Source organism: Phasianus colchicus, chromosome 6, assembly GCF_987193195.1.
Source record: "Phasianus colchicus chromosome 6, bPhaCol1.hap1.1, whole genome shotgun sequence".
Taxonomy (NCBI): domain Eukaryota; kingdom Metazoa; phylum Chordata; class Aves; order Galliformes; family Phasianidae; genus Phasianus; species Phasianus colchicus.
Window position 1 is genome coordinate 52,896,945 of NC_143441.1, and position 22,542 is coordinate 52,919,486.

At 50.7% G+C, this 22,542-nt stretch overlaps 1 protein-coding gene across 3 annotated transcripts in view; it reads left to right on the forward strand.

Annotated features, from left to right (window-relative positions):
- DHX30 (DExH-box helicase 30) overlaps positions 1-22,542 on the forward strand; it is a 35,658-nt gene that overhangs the window by 11,293 nt on the left and 1,823 nt on the right. For all 3 annotated transcript variants that reach the window (XM_031608284.2, XM_031608282.2, XM_031608283.2), the window contains 17 exons: positions 1,646-1,776; positions 6,142-6,252; positions 7,503-7,858; positions 8,580-8,706; positions 9,451-9,600; positions 10,328-10,480; positions 12,154-12,975; positions 16,679-16,757; positions 17,578-17,682; positions 18,500-18,675; positions 18,966-19,172; positions 19,501-19,582; positions 20,100-20,293; positions 20,374-20,533; positions 21,299-21,456; positions 21,644-21,747; positions 21,836-21,975. In XM_031608284.2, coding sequence (XP_031464144.1) covers positions 1,646-1,776; positions 6,142-6,252; positions 7,503-7,858; positions 8,580-8,706; positions 9,451-9,600; positions 10,328-10,480; positions 12,154-12,975; positions 16,679-16,757; positions 17,578-17,682; positions 18,500-18,675; positions 18,966-19,172; positions 19,501-19,582; positions 20,100-20,293; positions 20,374-20,533; positions 21,299-21,456; positions 21,644-21,747; positions 21,836-21,975 — 3,255 coding nt within the window. The remainder of the gene's footprint in view (positions 1-1,645; positions 1,777-6,141; positions 6,253-7,502; positions 7,859-8,579; positions 8,707-9,450; positions 9,601-10,327; positions 10,481-12,153; positions 12,976-16,678; positions 16,758-17,577; positions 17,683-18,499; positions 18,676-18,965; positions 19,173-19,500; positions 19,583-20,099; positions 20,294-20,373; positions 20,534-21,298; positions 21,457-21,643; positions 21,748-21,835; positions 21,976-22,542) is intronic.

A 22,542-nucleotide genomic window follows, 5' to 3' on the forward strand; every position in this document is an offset into this window, starting at 1 on the left:
ATCCGAGAGCAGTGGGAGCTCATTGAGTGCTGTGTGCTGCTGTATGGCAGTGCAGGTGGCAGTTCTGTGTCCATTTAACGCTGCCCCCTGACTAGCAGGCTGAAGTATCGCAACCAGAGCCAGCACAGTGTCCCAGTGTGTGCCACAGAGTCCAAGTTCCTGCACTGCCTGCTTCTCTTGGCATTTGGAAGCGATTTCCCTGCCATTCAGCTGCTTCTTGTGCACTTCGGAGGAAGAAATTTCAAACCTGTCAGCAGTAGTGGTTCTTTTCTTGTCCCCTGGATCAGTTCTGTTATTGTTGGGGTAGGTTATGTGAGGAGCACTGTTTTTCTTCTACCTTATCCTGCAACCTGCCAAGCTCAGGTGCAGTGTAACTCCTTCACTATAACCCCCATGCTGTCTGTGTTGCTCTGCTTCCCAGTGAGTGCTCGTGCTGCACAGATCCCTGCAGTATTCTCGTGCTGTGCAGCTGCTCTGAGGGTGACAGAGCTGTTCAGTGCTTGCTGGAAGCAGTCCCTATGTCTTTGTTATAGTGACTGCAGTCACTGTTCTCAGGAGGACGTGCTGGTAGCTCTGAGAGCCACGGGTGGCTCGTTGCTCCTTCCTGGGTTGGGTGCTCCACCTGCTCTAGCAGCAGGGATGGTTGTGTAGCACTCCAGTTGGGGGCTGCTCTCGCTGTGCTGCTGCTGCCAGTCCCCCTCTCCTGTTCCCTGGCACTGCCACCGGGGCTCTGCAGGTCTGCGCAGCTGATGGCTTTAATTCCGAACCCAGCAATAACTCTGTTCTTCTGGATGAGCTTTCTGGCAGATCAGGGCTGCAACTTAACCATCAACACGTGGAGCTGAACCAGGTCTCTGAGCTGTGTCGTACAGAATTTCCAGCCTCTAAGCAAGAGCTTTGGAGCAGAAGGGACTCGAGATGCAGCAGGAAGTCCCAGTGTGTTATTTCACCTTTTCCATTTGTGATGACTGGATCTGATGTGTAACGTGTTGGTTGAGAGCTGGCTCTAACCCCGACGTGCCGCGTGTGCTTGAGGGGGTGGATGCAAATACCAGAGTCTGCTCCAGTTACTGCTCAGTTGGGTTTGGGTATCAAAGGGTGACACACAGAGCCTCTTCTGCCTTCTTAGTGAGGAAACAACACCGGTTCCTTGCCTTTAGCTGGGCTTTGAGTTCTGTGCTGGGATATTTGCATTCAGGATCAATCAGGTGTATTCAGGCTGTTGGTTTTCCTGTTGTCACTGTATTTTTGGGGAAGGGGAAGTGATCCCATAGCAGTTCGGGGTCTTCTTAGCGTCTCTCAATCACGGAGTTGGGCTGTGTGGGTGCTGCAGGGAGCACTGCTGTTATTTTGGAAGGGGGGGAACAAAAATCCTCTGCATTTCAGGAGAAGTATCAGCGATAAAGTATTGTTGGGTGTTGTGGATGTGCAGTGCTGTCTGGTACTTGGCACTCAGGAGGCATCATCCTGCTGTGCACCATTTTCCCAATGCCTGGAGATGTTGTATGTGGACCACTTAATAGCTGTGCCTGTTGGGCTGTCTGTAAGCTCAGAGAAATGTGTGCTCTGGTGTTACAGCATGCCTCAACAGGGCTGCACGAGGATTGGAAGTCATTTACATCTCCTGTTGGTTTTTTCCCTCCAGATTCCAGAGACCTGTTAAAGGAATTCCCACAGCCCAAGAACTTGCTCAACAGCGTGATTGGACGGGCCTTGGGCATTTCCCATGCAAGGGACAAACTGGTGTACATCCATACCAACGGGCCCAGAAAAAAGGTAATCCTGCTGTGCTGGGGATGGCAGCTGTGGTGCACAGGAGGGAAAGTGAGCCAGGAACACTGCTACACCTGGAAGTGAGCCTTTAATAGAGAAAATGATATCACTGTTTTAATTCCACGTAATCGTTGGAGGATAATCTTACGGACAGAAGGTTTTCTCCCTCCCTGTACCTCCATTTTCATATGCTTTAGTAGTACATAGATGTAAATCCTGTCCCTTCTTTGGAACATGGAAGGGTGAATTCTTTCCTTGCTGTAAGTGGCTGTTCTCAGCAGGAAGGTACATAGTCTGCTCTCACGTATGTTGGGCTGTGTAACCCCCCACCGTAGGAACAGAAAGCAAAGGGCTGTATTTCAGACCTCAGCAGGGCTAGATTTTGTTGTTTTAATGCTCTAATAACGCCCAAGAAAGCCTAAAATGTTTAATTGCAATCAGAAAAGGAGAATTTGTTTGAAATTGAGGGAGACTTCTCATACAATTAAGTGAAATCCAAGGTTAGTTGTTGTTAAAAGAAGGAGAGGAATTCCAGGCAAACGTTTTGCCAGAGTTGGAGCCTTCCTTGGATGCAGGGCTCATATCCCACCATGTAAGTGCAGCAGCTGTCCTGAGGGCTCAGCTCCTTCTGCCATGCAGCCCCAGCCCTCCCATTGCAGAGCAGGAAGGCCTTTCCAGCTGAAGTTTAACATCCATTCCAGAATTTGAGTTCAGATAGAGTAACATTTTCCAATAACATTCTATCTTAAAATTTCCCAGGCAGTTTTCATGACTTCATCCTTTCTGAGCATCTCTGTTTTGGACAATGCATCAAAATGGGTATAGAATCATAGAATAGCCTGGGTTGAAAAGGACCAGAATGATCACCTAGTTTCAGCCCCCCTGCCATGGGTACTTCAGAGTTGCTTTATTATCTGTGGGTGTGTTACCTGCTTTTCCTCAGGCAGTACTGCGGTTTTCTGATGTATGTTGTGGGATGCCATAAGCAGTGCCTTGTTGTTTTAGTTTGCATAATCAGTTTAATTCTTGTTAGCACTCAATGTAGGTTGATATTGACCATAACTTCAGATTTCTTTGGAAAAAAAAAAAAAACACAAAAAGAAAGCAAGGGGAAACAACCAATAGTGTGGCTCTAGAAGCAAATGAGAGTTAGAGACAAAGCTGAAAAAGTGCAGAGGCAGCAGAACAAGAGAGGCAAAGTGGGGAAGTCTTGTTTGGAAGAGGACAAGACTTCTTTTTGAGTGCTGAGTATGTTAACCTTCATGAGGCAGCTCTTTTCTCAGCAGGTCTGTCTCTTCATGCAGAGCCCCTCAGCAAAAATGCATCAATTTCCCTGGGAGATGAGATTCAGATGACAGGCGGGCAGCCAGGTGGAGGCTGTTGAGAGGCAGATCTTTATAGGTGGGGTTTTTCCAGCAGACCTGTACACCACCTTTCACAGAATCACAGAATGGCTTGTACTGAAAGGGTCCTCAGGGATCATGAATCTCCAACCCCCACCAATGCAGGGCCACCAACCTCCACATTTCACAGCAGCCCAGGCTGCCCAGGGCCCCATCCAACCTGGCCTTGAACACCTCAGGGATGGACGGGGCATCCACAGCCTCTCTGGGCAGCTGTTCCAGCACCTCACCACTCTCACAGCAAACAACTTCCCCCTCACATCCAACTGAAATCTGCCCTCCCTCAACTTCCAACCATTTCCCTTATCCTGCTGTTATCTCCCCTTTCCAAGAGCTGACTCCCCTCCTGTCTGTAGGCTCCCTTGAGGTGCTGAAGGCTGCAATGATTCACCCCGCAGCCTTCTCTTCTCCATGCTGAACAAGCCCAGCTCCCTCAGCCTGTCTTTGTAGTGGAGGTGCTGCAGCCCTGATCATCTTTGTGGCTCCTCTGGACCCTCTCCAACAGCTCCCTGTCTTTCTTGTACTGGGGGCTCCAGACCTGGATGCAGTGCTGCAGATGGGGCCTCGCAAGGGCAGAACAGAGGTGGACAATCACCTCCCTGTCCCTGCTGGCCACTCCTCTGCTGATGGAGCCCAGGATACCGTTTGCCTTCTGAGCTGCAAGAGCACACTGCTGGCTCATGTTAAGCTTTTCATCTATCAAGAGCCCCAGGTCCTTCTCCACAGGGCTGCTCTCAAGGACCGCTCCTTCCAGTCTGTAGGGATGCCTGGGATTCCTCCGGCCCAAGTGCAAAACTCTGCACTTTGCCGTGTTGAACCTCATCAGGTTCATGCAGGCCCACCTTTCTAGCCTCTCGAGGTCCCTCTGAATGGCATCCCTTCCTTCCACCGTGTCAACCACACCACTCAGCTTGGTGTCGTCAGCAAACTTGCTGAGGTGCATTTGATGCCATTGTCGAGGGGACGCCGCTCGTTACCAGCCTCCACCTGGACATGGAGCCATTGATGACCACCCTCTGTCTGCAGCCTTTCAACCAGTTTCTTATCCATCGAGTGGTCCACCCATCAAATCCACATCCCTCCAGTTTGGAGATAAGGCTGTGGTGGGGGACCATGTCAAAGGCCTTGCTCAAGTCCAGGTAAATGACATCGGTCGCCTTTCCCTTGTCCACCGATGCCGTCACTCCATCATAAAAGGCCACCAGACTGGCCAAGCATGACCTTCCTCTGGTGAAGCCGTGCTGGCTGTCACGGATCACACGCCCTTTCCTCATGTGATCAAGCATGTCATCCAGGATGATCTGTTCCATGATCTTCCCAGGCCCAGAGGAGAGACTCACCAGTCTGTAGTTCCCGGGGTCCTCCTTGCTCCCTTTCTTGTCAATGGGGGTGACGTGACCCTTCCTCCAGTCATCCAGGACCTCACCTGACAGCCACGACTTTCCAAATATGATGGAGAGCAGCTCAGCAACCACCTCAGCCAGCTCCTTCAGAACCTGGGATGCACACCATCTGGCCCCATAGACTTGTACACATTCAGTCTCGGACCTGCTCTGTCCTCACAGCGGGAGGGGATTTACCACCCCCATCCCCACCTGGAGGTTTAGGGATGCAGGGCTCAGGGATGTGAGAAGTACTGGAATCCTGGCCGCCAGTGAAGACCGAGGCAAAGAACTCCTTCAGTACCTCAGCCTTCTCTCTGTCCGTTGAAGCCAGTTCTCCTTTTGCATTTACCAGAGGAGGAACACTCGCTTTGGCCTGTCTCTTCTGGCGATTGTTTTTCACGCCCTCGCCAAGTTCAGTTCTGCCTGTGCCCTGGCTTTCCTGATCCCACGTCTGCAAGTCTGGACGCCATCCCTGTATTCTTCCCAGGTGACACAGCCTTGTTTCCAGAGCTTGTACGCACCTTTCTTTGCCCTCAGCTGCCCAGCAGGTCCTTGCTGAGCCGTGCTGGTTTCCTGCCTCCTCTGCCCGCTTTCTTATTCAGAGGGACAGAGAGCTCTTGTGCTCTCAGGAAGGCATCCTTGAAGAGCAGCCAGCTCTCCTCAGCATTTTTGTTTTTAAAGACAGCATCCCAGGGGATCACAGAATTGTAGGGGTTGGAAGGGACCTCCAGAGATCATCGAGTCCAACCCCCGATCTCGGCCAACAGTCCATTGAGCAGCTTTAAGTTTGCTCTCCCAAAGTTCAGGATCCTGACGCCACTCTTCACCAGGCCCACATCCCTCGAGATCACAAACTCAACCAGGGCGTGCTCACTGCAGCCCAGGCTGCTTCCAACCTTAACGCCTTTAATGATCTCCTCCACACTGGTGAGCAGCAGGTCCAGCAGTGCTTCACCTCTGGTCGGTCTGTCCAACACCTGGACCTGGAAGTTATCATGAATGGATTCCAGGAGCCTCCTGGATCTCTTGCAGCTTGCTGTGTGGTCTTTCCAACAGATCTCCAGATGGTTGCAGTCACCCATCAGAACAAGAGCTGTGAGCATGATTCCCCCTGCATCTGAAACAAGAAAGCTTTGCCAACAGTTTCCCCTTGGTCAGGTGGCCTGTAGATTACACCTTTCAGCAGCTGGCCTTTGTTAGACCCATCCCTAATTCTAACTACAGGCTCTCAACCTGTTCCTGACCTTTTCTCAAAGGGAGCTCCTCACAGTCTATCCATTCTTTGATGTAGAGGGCAACTCTCCCACCCTTCCTACCTCACCTATCCCTTCTGAAGAGCCCATATCCCTCAGTATGGTATTCCAGTTATGGGAGCCATCACACCATGTTTCCGTGATAGCAACAAGGTCATAACTTTCATCTTTGCTGCAGCAACAGGAGAGAATTCCTTGGGCATTTCCTCTTTGAGCCTTAGAGAAATTCAGCTACAGCATCAGCAGGACGGGAGTGGAATGAGTTCTGGATTTGGAATGGTTTTTTAAAAGAGTGGAGTTCAGCTTCTGATGTTCTTTGCATTTCAGAAAGTCACTTTGCACATAAAGTGGCCTAAGAATGTGGAAGTAGAAGGCTATGGGACCAAGAAGATCGATGCTGAGAGACAAGCAGCAGCTGCTGCATGCCAGCTCTTCAAGGTGAGCTTTTGTTCTTCATAGCTTGATGAAATGAGCCTTTGAGCATGCAGGCCTTCCCTGCTCTGCTGATACTCCTGAATTTTTCCGTCTTTGCCTGTTTACCTTCTTAGTTGGCCTGTTTGGAGTTTCCCTCTCATCTGTGGAGTAGGAGCAGTGCTTCCTACTAAGGAGCCTGGAGGAGGTGCTGCAGGTGCTCCGACAATAGGAGAACTTTTAATTTGCTTGTAGATCAGGAAAGCTACATTTAGAAGTAACTGTTTAGTTTTCAGGCTGAACCTTCAGAAGTCAAGGATTGCAGCCTTAAAGCCAGCAGTTTCTTCAGCTGGTTTGTTGAATCCTGTGATTAGCAAAACTTGTTCCACTGGTTGGCTTTACCTGCAGCACAGTTGGTGCTCATTCAGTTCATGTTCACTGAACACATGTTGTTGTTTTATCTCTGCTCTTCAGCACTCAGTGAAAGCAGTGTTTCTGGCTGTCTTTGAAACCCTGAAAGTTTTCAAAGGGAAACAGTTCTACCTACAATTGCAATTTGTTTTTTCTGAATTTGGGGAAATCACTGAACTATTTTCACTTTGGAACTAGAAAGCAAACAAAACCAAAATGAACAACAAAAAGGCAAAAAACAACTAACCCTGGAACCATAGATTAAGCATGCAAAGTTTTAACTGTGTGGTTTGCCAGCTAGAGCTGAAACCAATGGGAAAACCCAATGATGGGAGACCTTGTGCAGACCTAGCTATAGAAATAGCCCCAGTGCTGCTCTAAGTGAATGGTCATCAATGTGGTACTGTTAACTGGGGCAGAGGGCATCTGAATATGACTTTTGAGTATAGCAGCAAAGTGAATTCTTGCTATGATAGACACTCCTACAGCACCAAATAATACAACCTTATCTAATAGGGGTCCTCTGAGAGCTAAAGATGCAGTTGATTGTAGTGGTCTGGTAAGACCGTGCTAAAAAGGTGCTGAATGCAGTTAAAACCTTATAAAACACCAATAGATCCTGGCCCAGCCTTTCTAAGGAGATACAGAATTCCAAGCAACTGTGCTTTGAGAAGGGAGGTTGGTGTACAAATTTCCTTCCTTAAGTGCTGCCTGGAGGAAAGCTTTGAGTTTCTGAAAGTGCCTTTTGTGTGTAATGTGAAGGAACCTCTCCTTTCCTTTTCTCCTTCACCAGGTGTGTGGTGCTCCCTGCAGTTACATTTCTGCCTCCTCACTGCTGCTCTCTAACTGTCGTGTCTCTCTGATAGGGCTGGGGTTTGTTGGGGCCCAGGAATGAGCTGTTTGATGCTGCCAAGTACCGGCTGCTGGCTGACCAGCTTGGCTGCCCTGATGAGAGGTGGTGCTCAGAGGGCAAATGGCGCTCCAAGTCTGGCCCTTCCCTCGCCGACCTGTCGACCTGCTGGCGGCGGATGGAGCCCGACGACCCCATCCAGCCCATGGAGCAGGGCAGGATGCCCAAAGCCATGAGGAGAGAAGAGCTGGAGGAAGGGGAGCTAGAGGAAGGGGAACTGGAGGAGGGAGAGCTGGAAGAAGAGGCAATCGATGTTTCCGATTATTTACCCATGGCACATCAGGATGCTCGAACTCCTGGCAGAGATGCGAGGTGAGTCTGTCCAGGTAGCTGCTAATGCAGGGCAGTAAAGAAGAGAGATTTTTTTTTTCCTTTGTAGCTGATGCACCCTGTAGTTCTTCAGAATGGAGCTGCAGCTTCCCACGTTGCTGGTGTGACCCAGCAGATGGGCCCAGCACTGACTGTTGTGCCATTTTGTATGTGAGAGTTAGTGAGGCAGCCTGATCTTGTGCCTGTCTGCACAGTGGAATGCCCAAGTGCAATCTTTGGAGACCTGGGCCTAAAGAGATTTCTGTTTTCAGGAGCAGTGCAGGTCGGAGTCCTTTTCTAATCCCCTAAATGTTGGGGGCAATACTAAGTCTGTTCCTTTTCACCACCATGCTTGCTTGATTTTATGAGCATGAATCTTACATTTCAAGCAGTCAACAGGAGAAAAATCAGTAGGATCCATGTGGTGGTGGTGGTTGTTTTGAGGGATGTTGTTGGATACAGAAATAACCCTTCCTTGTTGTATTTTTTTTGTTGTTTTAATCAGTTAAAAGCTGTTTATTGAGTCTGGTTTGTAATACTACTGTAATGTTTTAATTACTGCTCAGGGTGATTGTTCTGTAATTGACAGATTTTGGTAGTAAGAGCAGTCTGACTGATCAGGTGACTGAGGTTACCTGTACCTGTACTCAGTAGCAGACCAGAAGTGAGGTGAGTCTGAGGATAGAGTGGATATTTGTGTATCAAACTGTTCTCTTCCATCTAGCCGAGGAGGGAGTTCCATTGAAATGACAGATGACAACACTGCCATCCGTGCTCTGACGCAGTTCCCGCTTCCCAAAAATCTCCTGGCCCAAGTGATTCAGATTGCAACCTCTTCCTCCACAGTCAAGGTGAGGTACTGTTTGCTCCCTGCCCTGGGACCTGCAGTGAGGAAGCTCAGAGGCTCTTTGGATGCTTCTTTGGGCACCTGGGTATTGGGGAGAGAAGGGAGGTTAATTAGGCTGACAGAAATCAGCCTGAAGAGTGGGAGAAGTCTTGGTGGGAGTTAAAGAAATGTCTTAAAAAAAGCACCAGAAATGCTGTTACTTGAGGTCCAGGCAATAGAGGAGCTGTTGTTTGTATGAAGGAGTCTGTTTTCTAAGATAAGTTGGCACTTCCTCTAATGTCTGCACCAAATACAAGTTTGTGTTACTCAGAACTGTGTAATTTCTGTGCTGGTGGAATCTTTCCTCACTTTGGTTCTTGCCAGTATCCAGCAGTTCTCCTCCTTGGTGTGTGTCACCCACCTCCTTTCCAGACCCCATGTGCTTAGCTGTGCTGTCAGATACGTTCTTTTCCACACAGCTGTCTCCTTTCACTTTTGCCTCAACTTACGGGCTTGAGGTGGAATTCATACTGACAGAATGGCCTGGGTTGCAAAGGCCCACAGTGCTCATCCAGTTCCAACCCCCTGCTGTGTGCAGGTCGCCAACCAGCAGCCCAGGCTGCCCAGAGCCACATCCAGCCTGGCCTTGGATGCCTGCAGGGATGGGGCATCTGGAATTCTGTGCAGTAAACACTCTGCTTAGAAATGTTAGGATGTATTTTAAAGTCTGCCTGTGTAGGGCTCTTACCCATCTCTCCCAACGCTTCAGGAATACATGCAGTTCCGTACAGTTGGTACCAAGACCAAGATCTGCAAGCTGACACTCCGCTGGCCCTGTCCAATGACTTTTGCAGCCAAGGGCCGTCGTAAGGTGGAGGCAGAAAACAAAGCAGCAGCATTAGCCTGTCAGAAGCTGAAGGTAAGCACACGGCTCCCACGTCCCTCCTGTCACACAGAGATGCTCCTTGCACCTGACTCACCATATTTGAGCCTAATGTGGTGGCATTTGAAACTTCCATCTCTCTGATTTCATACTCAGTAAACCTATATTTCCAAACCTTTGGAATTGATCTCAATTGCTATTGTACCCCTTTGGTATCACAGGTACCCATGGCTGTTTTGAGCTCTCAACAAAGTGACGTGTAGGATTACTCTTGAAGAGTTGTTCTCTTGGACACCTCAGTGATGTCTGCTAGGACAGACTGTATTCCTGTTCTCATAGATGAGCTCATCTGGCAATATGGCTCTATTAGGTTTCTCTGCAGACTCTAAAGCCGTCAGAGGAAGTCCATGAAAACGGCATAAGGCTTAGTACTGAGTTGTCACAACATACCAGGACTGCAGCAAGAGAGTTAATACCCCATGTCAGGAGGGTTTTGTCACATACAGTTGTGGCTGTGGTTTCTTTGACGGGTCTTATTGAGACCTTGTGAACACTGTGCTGAGGGACTGAAGCCTTTTGCTTCCACGTGTCCATTTCTGCAATAGGAACATGTCCTGTTCCTTGCCATGGTAAAAGCAGGACATGAAGGGTTGGGGCTGTGGGGTGAGCAGTCGGCCCATCAGAACCTGCTGGACCCATCTCTGCTGTCATGTGCTGTGCAGCAGTCTTGTCTGATGTTCTTCTTTGCTTTTGTCCTTCTCAGAGCCTTGGCTTAGTGGACAAGAACAACAACCCACTCAGCCATGCTATGTATAATATGACTTCCCTCCGGGAGCTTGGTGAGAACCAGAGGAAGCCGTGCCACATCAAAGTCCCTGAAGCAACCCTGCGCAAGATTGAGAACTATCTGAATCATGTAAGGCTCAGAACCACCTTTGGTTTGTCACCTTTAACTTTAGAAATTGTACACTGGCTGGGAACTCTATGTCATAGTGTTGGGGGAGTTTATGGCTCATTGTTTTGCCACAAAACTGACCAGTCTGTGATGAGCCTTGGGAAAAGGAGACCCTTTATGTGCATTGGGCCTTCTCTGGATTCTTTGTTACAAGCAGATCTTGCTTCCCTAAAACTGCTTCTGCTTTGTTCCTTTACAAGGGCCAGCTGCTGGTAAATTTGCACATCTGCTTTGGCAGTGTCTCTTCTAGCATATGTAATTTAGGGGTGGGTGCAAATCCCCCAGCACCTGCCCATGCTCACCCAGGAGATCCCTCTCCCTGGTGTGAGGCTGTAGGAGCTGAAGCAGTGTTCCCTGGGGACAGGGTTCCCTGGGAGCATTCATTGTCAAAGCAGGAGTTAGTGCTGAGGTTAGATGAGGGTGAATGTACCGCAGGTGTGAATGTCTGCAGCCATCTGAAGTCATTGGAAATAGTGCCCATGTTTGGAAGGTGACAGGTAGTCACTGTGCCACACTGATGCACTTTGGAGCTGAACGATGGAGATCTCTGGGGATGTTTACAGTTTTTGCAGGTACCATAAATGAAGCAGTGGTGAGTATGTTAGGAAGCCAAGCCTGTGCCTAAGGCAGCAGCTGTTTCTCAATGAGCTGTTCTAAGTGGCTGAATCAAGGGTTGGAAAAGTTAGAAAAACAGCAACATCTTGTAAGTGCTTGGTCTGCCTCCATGTATACGTGCCATGAGCTGTCACAGTGCACGCAAGGCTTGCTTTTGTGACTCTGAAGAAGCCTGAATCCAGAATACTGATCTGCAGCTGGGCCTTTAATCCTCCGAACATCTGGGTCTATGGTTTGGGTTGTGTTCCTGTCAGTTCCTGACCCATTGTTGCTCCTTTGAGTTATTCCTATGGGATGTTTGGCTTTTTTTTTTTTTTTAATTTAACCAGGATTGAATATTTCTGGCTTAGCTAAACACTTAAGTTTTGTTCAAGTTACCTGTCTGGACTTCTTAAGCATGAGGAGAGTGGTGATGCAATGTGATGGTATCAAACATTTGGTTTCTGGGGTGGATATATCACTTGCATATGCTGTAGACACTGAGTTTGAGAGTGTAAGGTACAGTTCTGTGTCTTCAGTTCACACATTGGTGTTACTTTTTCTGTCAGGACAGATCATAGAATCACAGAATGGCCAGGGTTGCAAAGGAGCACAATGCTCATCCAGTTCCAACCCCCTGCTATGTGCAGGTCGCCAACCAGCAGCCCAGGCTGCCCAGAGCCACATCCAGCCTGGCCTTGGATGCCTGCAGGGATGGGGCATCCACAGCCTCCTTGGGCAACCTGTTCCAGTGCCTCACCACCCTCTGGGTGAAAAACTTCCTCCTAATGTCTGACCTGGACTTTAGGAGATACAATAAGGAAATTGGAGGGAGCTGCTCAAGTTGCAGTCTGAGTTGAGGTTATTTAAAGTGAGAATTAGAAGGCTGAGTTACCCGAAGTCTGAAGAGATTTGAATGTAGCTTTTTGGTCGCTGCAAAACCCATCTGACTGAGTCCATTTGGGCACTTATTTCTTTTTTTCCTTCTGATGACTGTTACCAAACTCCCTGTCCCTCACAACTTCCTCTGTCTCTCCCAGTATCCAGTGGACATCAGGGAGTCCAGGCCCCGGATTGCTGATGACATGATGAACCTGAGCAAGGAGTCCGGCGCCATCAGCGATGCGATCACGGGGAAGACGTACATCCCTATGCTGGAAGCAGAGGAAGTGCGCCTCAGTCAGAACCTGCTGGCCCTCTGGAAAAGGAGAGGATCCTCGTGGCAGGAGAGCCACCCGCTGCCTGTGGATCCTCACAAGGACACCATCCTCTCAGCCATTGAGCAGAACCCTGTGGTCGTGATAGCAGGAGATACGGGCTGTGGGAAAACCACGAGGATCCCTCAGCTCCTGCTGGAACATTACATCCTGGAGGGGCGCGGTGCCCGCTGCAACGTCGTCATCACCCAGCCGAGGAGGATCAGCGCCATCTCGGTGGCCCAGCGTGTGGCACAAGAGTTGGGTCCCAACATGAGGAAGAACGTGGGCTACCAGGTGCGGCTGGAGAGCAAACCTCCAGCCCGGGGAGGAGCCCTGCTCTTCTGCACCGTGGGCATCCTGCTGCGTAAGCTGCAGGGAAACCCCAGTCTGGAGGGTGTCAGCCACGTCGTGGTCGATGAGGTCCACGAACGAGATGTCAACACGGATTTCCTGCTCATCCTGCTCAAAGGCATCCAGAAGCTCAACCCCGACCTGCGCCTGGTCCTGATGAGCGCCACAGGAGACAATCAGCGTTTCTCACATTACTTTGGGGATTGCCCTGTGGTCAAGGTGCCTGGTTTCATGTACCCAGTGAAGGAGTACTACCTGGAGGAGATCCTGGCCAAGCTGGGTAGGCACCGACACCGGCACTATGAGATAAAGGTGGGTGTGCAGCATGGTGTTGGAGCTGTTCCCCCTGGACGAGGGACTGGCTTCTGGCATATCAGCAGGGGGAGAGTTTGGGCCTGGAACTGCTCCCTCTTTCCTGTTGTTCGTTAGCAGTGTTTGCTTAGCTTTCAATCCAAGTCAACGCTCATGAGCTAAATTTGGCTTAGCAGTATCCTTTGTATTTTAGTTAAGTTTTGGGTAAAGGCAGCTTCATGTTTGGGTTTAAGTTGCTTTTTTCCCCTCTTCAGCATGAAATGTATTTATGTTTGAGTAAGCTAACAGCTCAGTGTGCTTGTGTGTATGCAGCGTGAAAGTCAAGATTCAGATGGTTGTGCCTTGGAGCAGTCTTGTTACCCAGGCACTCATCATCTTGCATGACTCGATTCCTTCATGGCTACTTTTTGCAACTAGTCCACATTGTTCTTCTGGAGAGTGCCTCCAAGTGCACACTGTGGGTAATCTCACTTCAGTGGCAGGTCATGGAATCACACAGTGCTTGAGATTGGAAGATCTGCAGGTTCATCCAGGCCAGCCCCCATGCTCAGAGCATGGTCAGCCCAAGCAGGCTGCTCAGGAGGAGGTTTTGAGTATCTCCAAGGGTAGATATTTTGCAGCTTCTCCAGTGTTCAATCTCTCCCTGAGAAAAGATGGGTTTTTCATCTTCATGGCCCATCATCTTCCCTGGACTCACTCTGGTAGCTCCATGGCTCTGCTTCGTGGGGGAGCCCAGACCTGGCTGCAGTGTGTGCTCACCAGAGCTGAGCAGAGGAGCAGGATCACCTCTGTCAACCTGCTGGCAGTGTTTGGTGCAGCCTGGGAAGATGGAGCTCATTCTGGCTTGTGTTCAGTTTGGTGTCCATCAAGATTCTAAGTAGCTTTCCAGCTGGTCAGCCCTCAGCCTGTTCTGGCACATGGGGAGTTTGCTCCTGAGACTGGAGACTTTGCCTTTCTTCTTTCTGAACCACACGAGGTTTCTGTCAGCCTGTGGAAGTTCCTTTCTGTGTCTGAGCAACCATCTGGTGTATCAGCCACATTTCCTAGCTTTGTATCAATGGCAGATTTGCTGAGGGTGTCCTGTTGCATTCAGGGCCACCTTCCTGTTTCTGTTGTGGTTGGGTTTTTTACCCTGCTCCTTTTACGCTGGCCTGACACACTTGTTCCAAATTGCTGAGACATAAAAGCTGCTGTTCTGTGCCCGTGTGGATGTGAAGGCCTGGGCTACACATGGCATAGTTCTGTCCCCTGAAACTTCCTTTAACTGTTGCTATTTATGAGGTGCTATTCAGTAGAGGTTCCCAGGTGTCAGCTAGCTTTCAAGACTGGAGAACAGGAAAGAAACTGCATATTCACAACACAGCAGAGAAAGCTGGCAGTGGCTGTGACTGGAGCTAGTGCCAGATGGAGCCAGAGCAGGCTCCTGAGGTTCCTGGTCCTGGGGAAGCCATCCAGCTACAGACACTCACTCTCTCCAGAAGATGTTTTGGGAATCTGTGCACCTTTCTGCTAGATCACTACTTATTCCTCTGCACGTGTCCTCCTGGGATCACAGAGTATCCAGAATTGGAAGAACCTGTACTGATCGTTCAGTCCAAATCCTGTCTCCACACTGGGCAACCTAAGAGTTGAACTGTAGGTGTGAGAGTGTTGTCCGAATGCTTCTTGAACACCCAACAAACTTAAGGCTGTGACCACTTCCCTGGGCAGCCTGTCCCAGTGCCTGACCATCTCTTCAGTGAAGAATTCTTTTTTAATATCCATCTTGATCCTTGCCTGACACGGTTGGGAGCCATTCCCTTGCATTCTGCCACCAATGATCTGCACCTCCTCTGCTCCCCATCATGAGGAAGCTGCAGACAGCAATGAGGTCATCCCTCAATCTCTAAGTGGAGCAAACCAAGCATCTTCAGCTGCTCCTCATAGATTGTGCCCTCTAACCCTTTCACTCTTTGTTGCCTTGCTTTGCACACATTCTGATATTTTTTATATCACTTATATTGTGGATCCCAAAATACTGCATACAGTACTTGAGGTGAAGCCACAGCAGTGCTGAGTACAGAGTACACCATCACTTCTTTCATCCAGTGAGCTAAACTGTGCTTGATGCACCCCAGGACACTCCTGCCCCTTTGGGCTGCTCAGGCACGTTGTTGACTCCTATTGAGCTTACTGTTAAGCAGAACCCCTCGATCCCTTCTGTGGGGCTGCACTCCAGCCACTTGTCCCCAGCCTCTGTGTACATCCAGGATTTCACCATCCCTGCTGCAGAATTTGGTGTTTGCTCTCAGTTAATTTCACGTGGCTGGTGATTGCCCAGCACTCTACCAAGACTGCTCTGCAAGGCCTCTTCACACTCAAGGGAAGCAGTGGCTCTTCCCAGTTTAGTATCATCCAGAAATTTATTCAGTGCACTCAACTCTTGTGTCCAGGTCATTGATTGAAGTACTGAAGAGAACTGGCCCTAAAATGAAGCCCTGCAGAACCTGGCTGCTGGCCACGGGCCCGATGCTGCTGTGTGCCCTGGAACCCTTTGAGCCTGGCCCATCAGCCAGTCCTCACCATTATGCTGTGTGTGTCTGGCTGTGTGCTGGACACTTTGTCTAGAAGAATACTGTGAGATTAGCAAAAGCTTTGCCAGAATCCCCGTAGCCCATACCTAGTGGGTGAAAAGAAGGGAGTGGAACCTTGTCATAAAAGGGTATAAAGCTAGTAGGGCATGGCTGGTCTATTGTGAACCCATGTTGGTTCTGACTGATGGCATCTTGCAAGTATTTTTTCAGTAACTTTAGAACAGTCTTCAGAAGTTGGGCAGGTACTGATTACCACCATCATCTTTCTTGCCCTTTTTGAAGATTAGAATAATGTGAGCAAGCTTCCAGTTGACCAGAACTGACCAAACTCAGTTATCTGCTGACAGCCTTAAGAAGGGTCTTTCAAAACCCTGGGATGAATCCCATTGGAGTCCATAGACTTGTGTGCACTCAGTTGCAGCAGTAAATCAAGTCAGCTGGGAGCTTATCACTCCCAGGTGTGGTGCTCCAACCCAGGGTTGGTGTTAAGGTGGAGGTGAAGAAGCCATTAGATGTCTGCTTTATCTTATCCCTGTTTGGAGATGGCCAACTTTATCAAGTAAAAACCAACCAAACAAAAAAATGCACCACTTTTTAATTATCCATCACAACATGCCAGCTTCAGTTCTGAGCTTTGGCCACGTGAATTTCTCCCTGTGAAGGCTGAGGGCATCTCTGTAGTCCTTCTGTATAGCCTGACCTTGCTTCCAAGCCTGTGTGCTTTGCTTTTCTGCCTGAGTTCTAGGAGGAGTTCCCTCTTCAGCCAGACTGCCTTCTGCCTGCTTGCTTGGCTTCCAGCATGCTGGAATTGCCCATTCCTACACTCTTAAGATGGAGTGGCTCTTCAAATGTCTCCACCAGTGGTAGACCCCCATCCCCATTACTAACCAGTTCCTTGAGCAGCCTGCTCTCCTACAATCCATGGTAGTAGCTCTGCTGCCTGTCTTCTCCATGTCACCAAAGATTTTCAGCTCAATGATTGCATTGTGGTTGAGGCAGCCACCACTCATCACTTCACCCATGAAACCTTCTCTATTTACAAACAGCAGAACTGGGATGGCACTCTTCCTGTCAGCTCCCTTAGTACCTGTATCAAAACGTTACCTTGCTGTGCTTACTGTTTTATCCAGCAATCAGATGATGAATGTGTCCTTGATCTTGATCTGATCACCGACCTTGTACTCCAGATTGACGCCCATGGAGAACCAGGTAGGTTCTGCTTTGCCCTCTTCCCTTTTACTTTTTCTGGGGGAAAAAAAAGAAATAGTATCCACAGAGCCCAGACCCCTGGCAGAGAAAATACTGTGCTGAGTTCTGTGAGACCACCCTGAGTTCCTGCTGCAGTGAGTGGTGTGAGGCAGCGTGATGTGACCTCACTCTGAGTCTCTAACTGAGCCAAGATCTGAGTCCTCCATGCCTCAGCCAGAGGAAGTGAGTAGTGCTCAGAGCAGTCACTCACATTTATTTCTGGAGTCCAGAAAGATACCTGGAAGCTGGGTTGGATGCTGATCCTGTCTGGTGTCTCAGTCATTGTGTCCTGAGGTACAGCAGTTGCTGGGCTGACGTGCTGGACTCATTTGTGCACCAACCTGTGCTGCACTATTTGGTTCCATTCCTGTACTGCAGACCCATCCCCGCTAAGTGCTGTTCCCTAGGAGGTGATGGTGTTGTGAAGAAGGCAATGTTCTAAGATTACTTCTTAGGACTTTCAGTGTTTGAAAGCTGATAGAAGGTATTCGCTCTCAGAATGCAGCTAGCCTTGTTCCTTTTTGGTTTTAAACTCTGTCCTAATGAGATCAGAGAATTGGATGCAGCAGGTGCTGGGATGGTCTGCCCTTAACAGCTGTCTGTCATTTGTTCAGAAGTATGATGGCAGTGGGCATCACAGCCCTGGGCCCTGCTTTGCAGGTTTCTTAGACTGAGGGGAAGTAATGGGCATATTCTGTCTGTGCAGCAGAAGCAGTTTCTGTGTCCCCAGCTGGGGAGGGATGTTTGGATTCCTACATCACGTGTTCTTGCTCTGTTACAGGTGGGATCCTCTGCTTCCTGCCCGGGTGGCAGGAAATCAAAGGGGTGCAGCAGCGCCTGCTGGAGATGTTGGGCTCTCAGAACAGCCGGTACCTCGTCCTGCCAGGTGAGATGGGCCAGGCTTCTCCCAGCAGCCAGGAGGAGGGGCCAGCTGACTGCAAGAACCCCTTCAGCGATTGCACACAGATACAGAGCGAGACTTTGTGCTCTGATGTATGTAGAAGTGTGTGTAAAGCACAGATAACTCCTAGCAGAGGCTGGCCAAACCTGTGTGTGATCAGATAAGCTGGCTTCCTGTCTGCCTCCAGCAGTGCAGAGTTAGGTGAGGAGGAGACCGATGCATTCTGTGTCACTGAGCTGCATGCTGAGCCTTGATAGAAGAGCTCTTCAAGACTGTTTTGTGGGATGTCTGTTGCTAACCTTCTGTTTATGAATGTAATGTTCTGTATCCCAGGAGGGAAACCTAAAACAAGTCAGTATTTTCCTGCAAAGCTTGAAAGATTTTTGTTCTGTTTTGGATTTCTTGCTTTAACAGTCTTCTGTATTTAGTGTCAGATAGGTCAGAGGGGTGCATCTCTGAACAGCTCAGTTGCTAATTAATGCAGATGTTCTGACAGAACTGCACATTCCTGTGCTTCCCTGCTGCTTCGTGCAGTTGCTGGAAATCTCTCTGTCACTTATTTGTAGTATGGAAAATAGGTATAAAAATGTTACAGGCTCCTGTCAGTATGCATTTCTGATGAAGTTAAACCAGGCAACAGTGGGGCTATCCATCTCCTGCCTCACAGACCTTCTGAAAAGGGGAAGCTGAAGAACTGGACTGGGGAATGGGATGGGATGATGTTCTGGTGGTGCCAGTCACCTCATCCTTGTGCAGCAAAGCAGCTCAGCTGGGCAGGGCTGACTCTGTTTTTCTCTGCCAGTGCACTCCAACATCCCCATGATGGACCAACAGAACATCTTTCAGCGGCCTCCACCTGGTGTCAGGAAGATTGTCCTGGCCACCAACATCGCTGAGACCTCCATCACCATCAACGACATCGTCCACGTGGTGGACAGCGGCACGCACAAGGAGGAACGCTATGATCTGAAGACCAAGGTACAGCTACAGGGCCGTGTGGGGAGCACTGAGCTTTGGAAACCAGGCAGGTGTCCAGCAGATGGCATCCTGATGCCATCCATGTGCTGAGTGCCTCAGGCCTCTGCACTGCTGCTCACCAGAGACTGGCAGCGCAAGGATGCAGGAGGATGATACGGCTTCTCCTGCCCCTTAGTGGGATGGTCAATCAGTTGTGAGGAGTTTCCAAGGTCTGCAGAGCATATGGCAGGCTCTGTTTATACCAGGCAGACAGCTGCAGGATCATTCACACCTAATCCTCCTTCTTCCAGGTGTCTTGCCTGGAAACAGTGTGGGTGTCCAAATCGAACGTCGTGCAGCGGCGAGGGCGCGCTGGCCGCTGCCAGTCGGGGTTTGCCTACCACCTCTTCCCTCGCAGCCGCCTGGACAAGATGCCAACCTACCAGGTTCCAGAGATCCTGCGCACCCCGCTGGAGAACCTGGTGGTTCAGGCCAAGATCCACATGCCAGAGAAAACAGTAAGCACCCAAGTGAACCAGGATGCGGTGTGCCAGGGGCCGGCTCCAGAGATGAGCTCCTACCTCAGTCCACGATGTTGATGGCTCTAGTTCTTGCTTCCCCAAATGCACTGCTATCTAGAGAAGTTAAGACCAGAAAATACAGAGATTATTTTGATTACAGAGTGTGTCTAGAGCTAGACTCTGTGCGTGAGTGGAGTGGACTGTGCTCATGTTCCTGTAGGGGAAACAAGGAGAGGAACTCAGGGCCCTGGGGCAGAGTAGTGGGCTCATGGAGGCTTTCCCATGTGCTGGGAATAATGCCTTTTGTTTTCCCTGTGTATTGTAGGCAGTTGAATTTCTCTCCAAGGCTCTGGACAGCCCTGACATCAAAGCTGTGGATGAAGCAGTGATTTTGCTGCAGGAAATTGGTGAGCTAATGCAATGTCCTGGTGTGGGCGTGATGGGAACGTGTTTGCTGTCTGAATGTGGGAAGTGAGAGCTGGCACAGGATCCTGGGGACAGACTGGGCAGGGTTGTCCCCAGATAGGGATGACAACTTGCACACATTGTAGTGTGGTTCATTTCCTGCACTGCTTTGCTCAAAGAGAGGGGAGATTTTTACTCAGAAGTTGGTGAGGTGCCAGCACTGCCCCAAGCTGTGGTGCCCACCCTTGGAGGTTCCTGAGGCTGTGTCTGGGCCCTGGGCAGCCTAAGCTGGGGAGCAGCCAGCCCATGGCAGGGGTTGGGCCTGGGGAGATTTTGGGGTCCTTTCCAACCCCAACCATTCTGAGATTCCATGACCCCTGTGCTGTGTGCTTTATCTGGGGTCACACCAAATAATCCAAGCCTGGTAAGATCCTCCTGGCAGGTCCCCAAAGCAGCTGGCTGCCACTTGTCTCCTGCTTGGAGCTGCTGCTTACGCCCTCGCGTGTGGCTCTGTTGCAGGGGTGCTGGACCAGCGAGAAGCCCTCACCACTTTGGGCAAACGCCTTGCCCAGATCTCCACAGACCCTCGGCTGGCAAAGGCCATCGTCCTGGCATCCATCTACCGCTGCCTCCACCCGCTGCTCGTCATCGTTTCCTGCCTCACCCGGGACCCCTTCAGCAGCAGCCTGCAGAACCGTGCGGAGGTGGACAAGGTGAGGAGACCTCCTGGAGGAGGGTGGGAAGCGGGCAGGAGAGGGGCTGTCACCTGGCTGACGTTGTGTCCCTCTGCCAGGCCAAGGCAGTTCTGAGCCGGGAGAGCGGGAGCGATCACCTCGCCTTTGTCAGAGCTGTGGCAGGCTGGGAGGAGGTGCTGAGACGCAGAGACAGTCGTGCCAGGGACAACTACCTGCAGGACTACTACCTGTATGGCCCCAGCCTTCGCTTCATCAACGGTGAGTCCCACAGGCCTGCTTCTCATCCTGTCCCCTGAAGAGACTGAAGCACTGCTCCTGTTTAATTCCTCACTGGGCCCTGCACTGTCAGAAGGACATGGGAGACCAGGAGTGTGTCCAGAGAGGGGCAGCAGAGCTGTGGGGGTCTGGAGCCACAGTGCTATGGGGAGTGGCCGAGGGAGTGGGATGAGTCAGTCTGGAGCAGAGGAGGCTTAGGGGAGACTTCACTGTTCCCTACAGCTCCTGAAAGGTTGAAGTGAGGTGGGTTTGGCCTCTGCTCCTAAAAGCAATAGTATGAGAGGTGACGGCCTCAAGTTGCAACAGGGGGAGGTTTAGGTTGGATATTAGGAACAACTCCTCCCTAAGAGTGGTTGGACACTGGCATGACTGCCCAGGGGGCTGGGGGGTTTACCAGTCCTGGGGGTGTCCAGAACTGTGGAAATGTGACCCTCAGGGCCATGGTCAGTGGGCAGGGTGAGGGTCAGCTTGGGCCTGGGGGTCTCAGAGGGTTTTTCCAACCTGAATGATTCTATGAAAAGCAGAGCGCAGAAATGAGATAGGCCTGCAGGTGAATCCTCCTTTGGAATTCAGGAGTGCAGAGGCAGCCCTGGCTGCAGGAGGCCACAAGCAGGAAAGTCTGTTCTGGTGCCAAGGCAGAGCCTCCAAGCCGAGCAGGAGCTGGAGCTGGTGCTGCCCTGCTGGGGTCGTTTCATTGCTGGTGGGAGAACAGAGGGTGATTCAGCGGTGCCATCTGTTCCCCCACAGGCCTTGTCAAGCAGTTCTCAGAGAACCTCTACGAAGCCTTCCTGGTGTCCTCCCCATCTGACTGCACCATGCCTTCATCTGTATGTAACCAGTACAGTGAAGAGGAGGAACTGGTCAAGGGAGTCCTCATGGCCGGACTCTACCCCAACCTCATCCAGGTACAGGCTCCCCACCCTGCAGTCACCATGCTGGGTGTGCTGGATCCTCCTTGTGAGGAGCAGGCTGCACCACTCCCTGCTCAGTTCTTGTAGGATGGCTGGGAGCCATCCAGGTGGGATCTTTCTCCAGGACACAGCTGTGGGGAGGCTGCTTGTGGGCAGTGCCTGAGGTGTTCCTCTCGTGCAGGTGAGACAAGGCAAGGTGACCCGCCAAGGGAAGTTCAAGCCCAACAGCTACGCGTACCGGACAAAGGCCGGCACTGTTCTGCTTCACAAGTCAACCATCAACAGGTGAGTGACCCACGTGTGTGAACGTGACAGTCCAAAGCCTCAGGGCTCTGCTGCATCAGGCAATGGCTGACAGGGTTCCCCCGCACAGGGAGGCCTCCAAGCTGTACAGTCGCTGGCTGACGTATTTCATGGCGGTGAAGTCCAACGGAGGGGTGTTTGTGCGGGACTCCTCCCAGGTCCACCCGCTGGCTGTGCTGCTCATGACTGACACGGACATCCACGTCCGAGGTGAGTGTGCAGGGCCGAGGGGCAGCCTGGGGTGAGCCTTGGGGGAGTGATTTGCTGGGCTGGGCTCTGCTTGGCTCTTGTGAGGCCCCGTCTGCAGTACTGCATCTGGGTCTGGGGTCCCCAACACAAAAAAGGCACAGAGCTCTTGGAGCGGGTCCAGAGGAGGCCACTAAGATCAGAGGGCTGCAGCACCTCTCCTGTGAGGAAAGGTTGAGGGAATGGGGCTTGTTTGGCTTGGAGAAGAGAAGGCTCCAGGGAGATCTCATTGTGGCCTTCAGTACTTGAAGGAAGTGTATGAACAGGAGGGGGAACGGCTGTTTGTGAGGGTGGATGGTGATAGGACAAGGGGGAATGGCTTTAAAGTGAGACAAGGGAAATTTGGGTTAGATATTAGGAAGAAGTTTTTGAGCCAGAGGGTGGTGAGGCACTGGAACAGGTTGCCCAAGGAGGCTGTGGATGCCCCATCCCTGCAGGCATCCAAGGCCAGGCTGGATGTGGCTCTGGGCAGCCTGGGCTGCTGGTTGGTGACCTGCACATAGCAGGGGGTTGGAACTGGATCAGCACTGT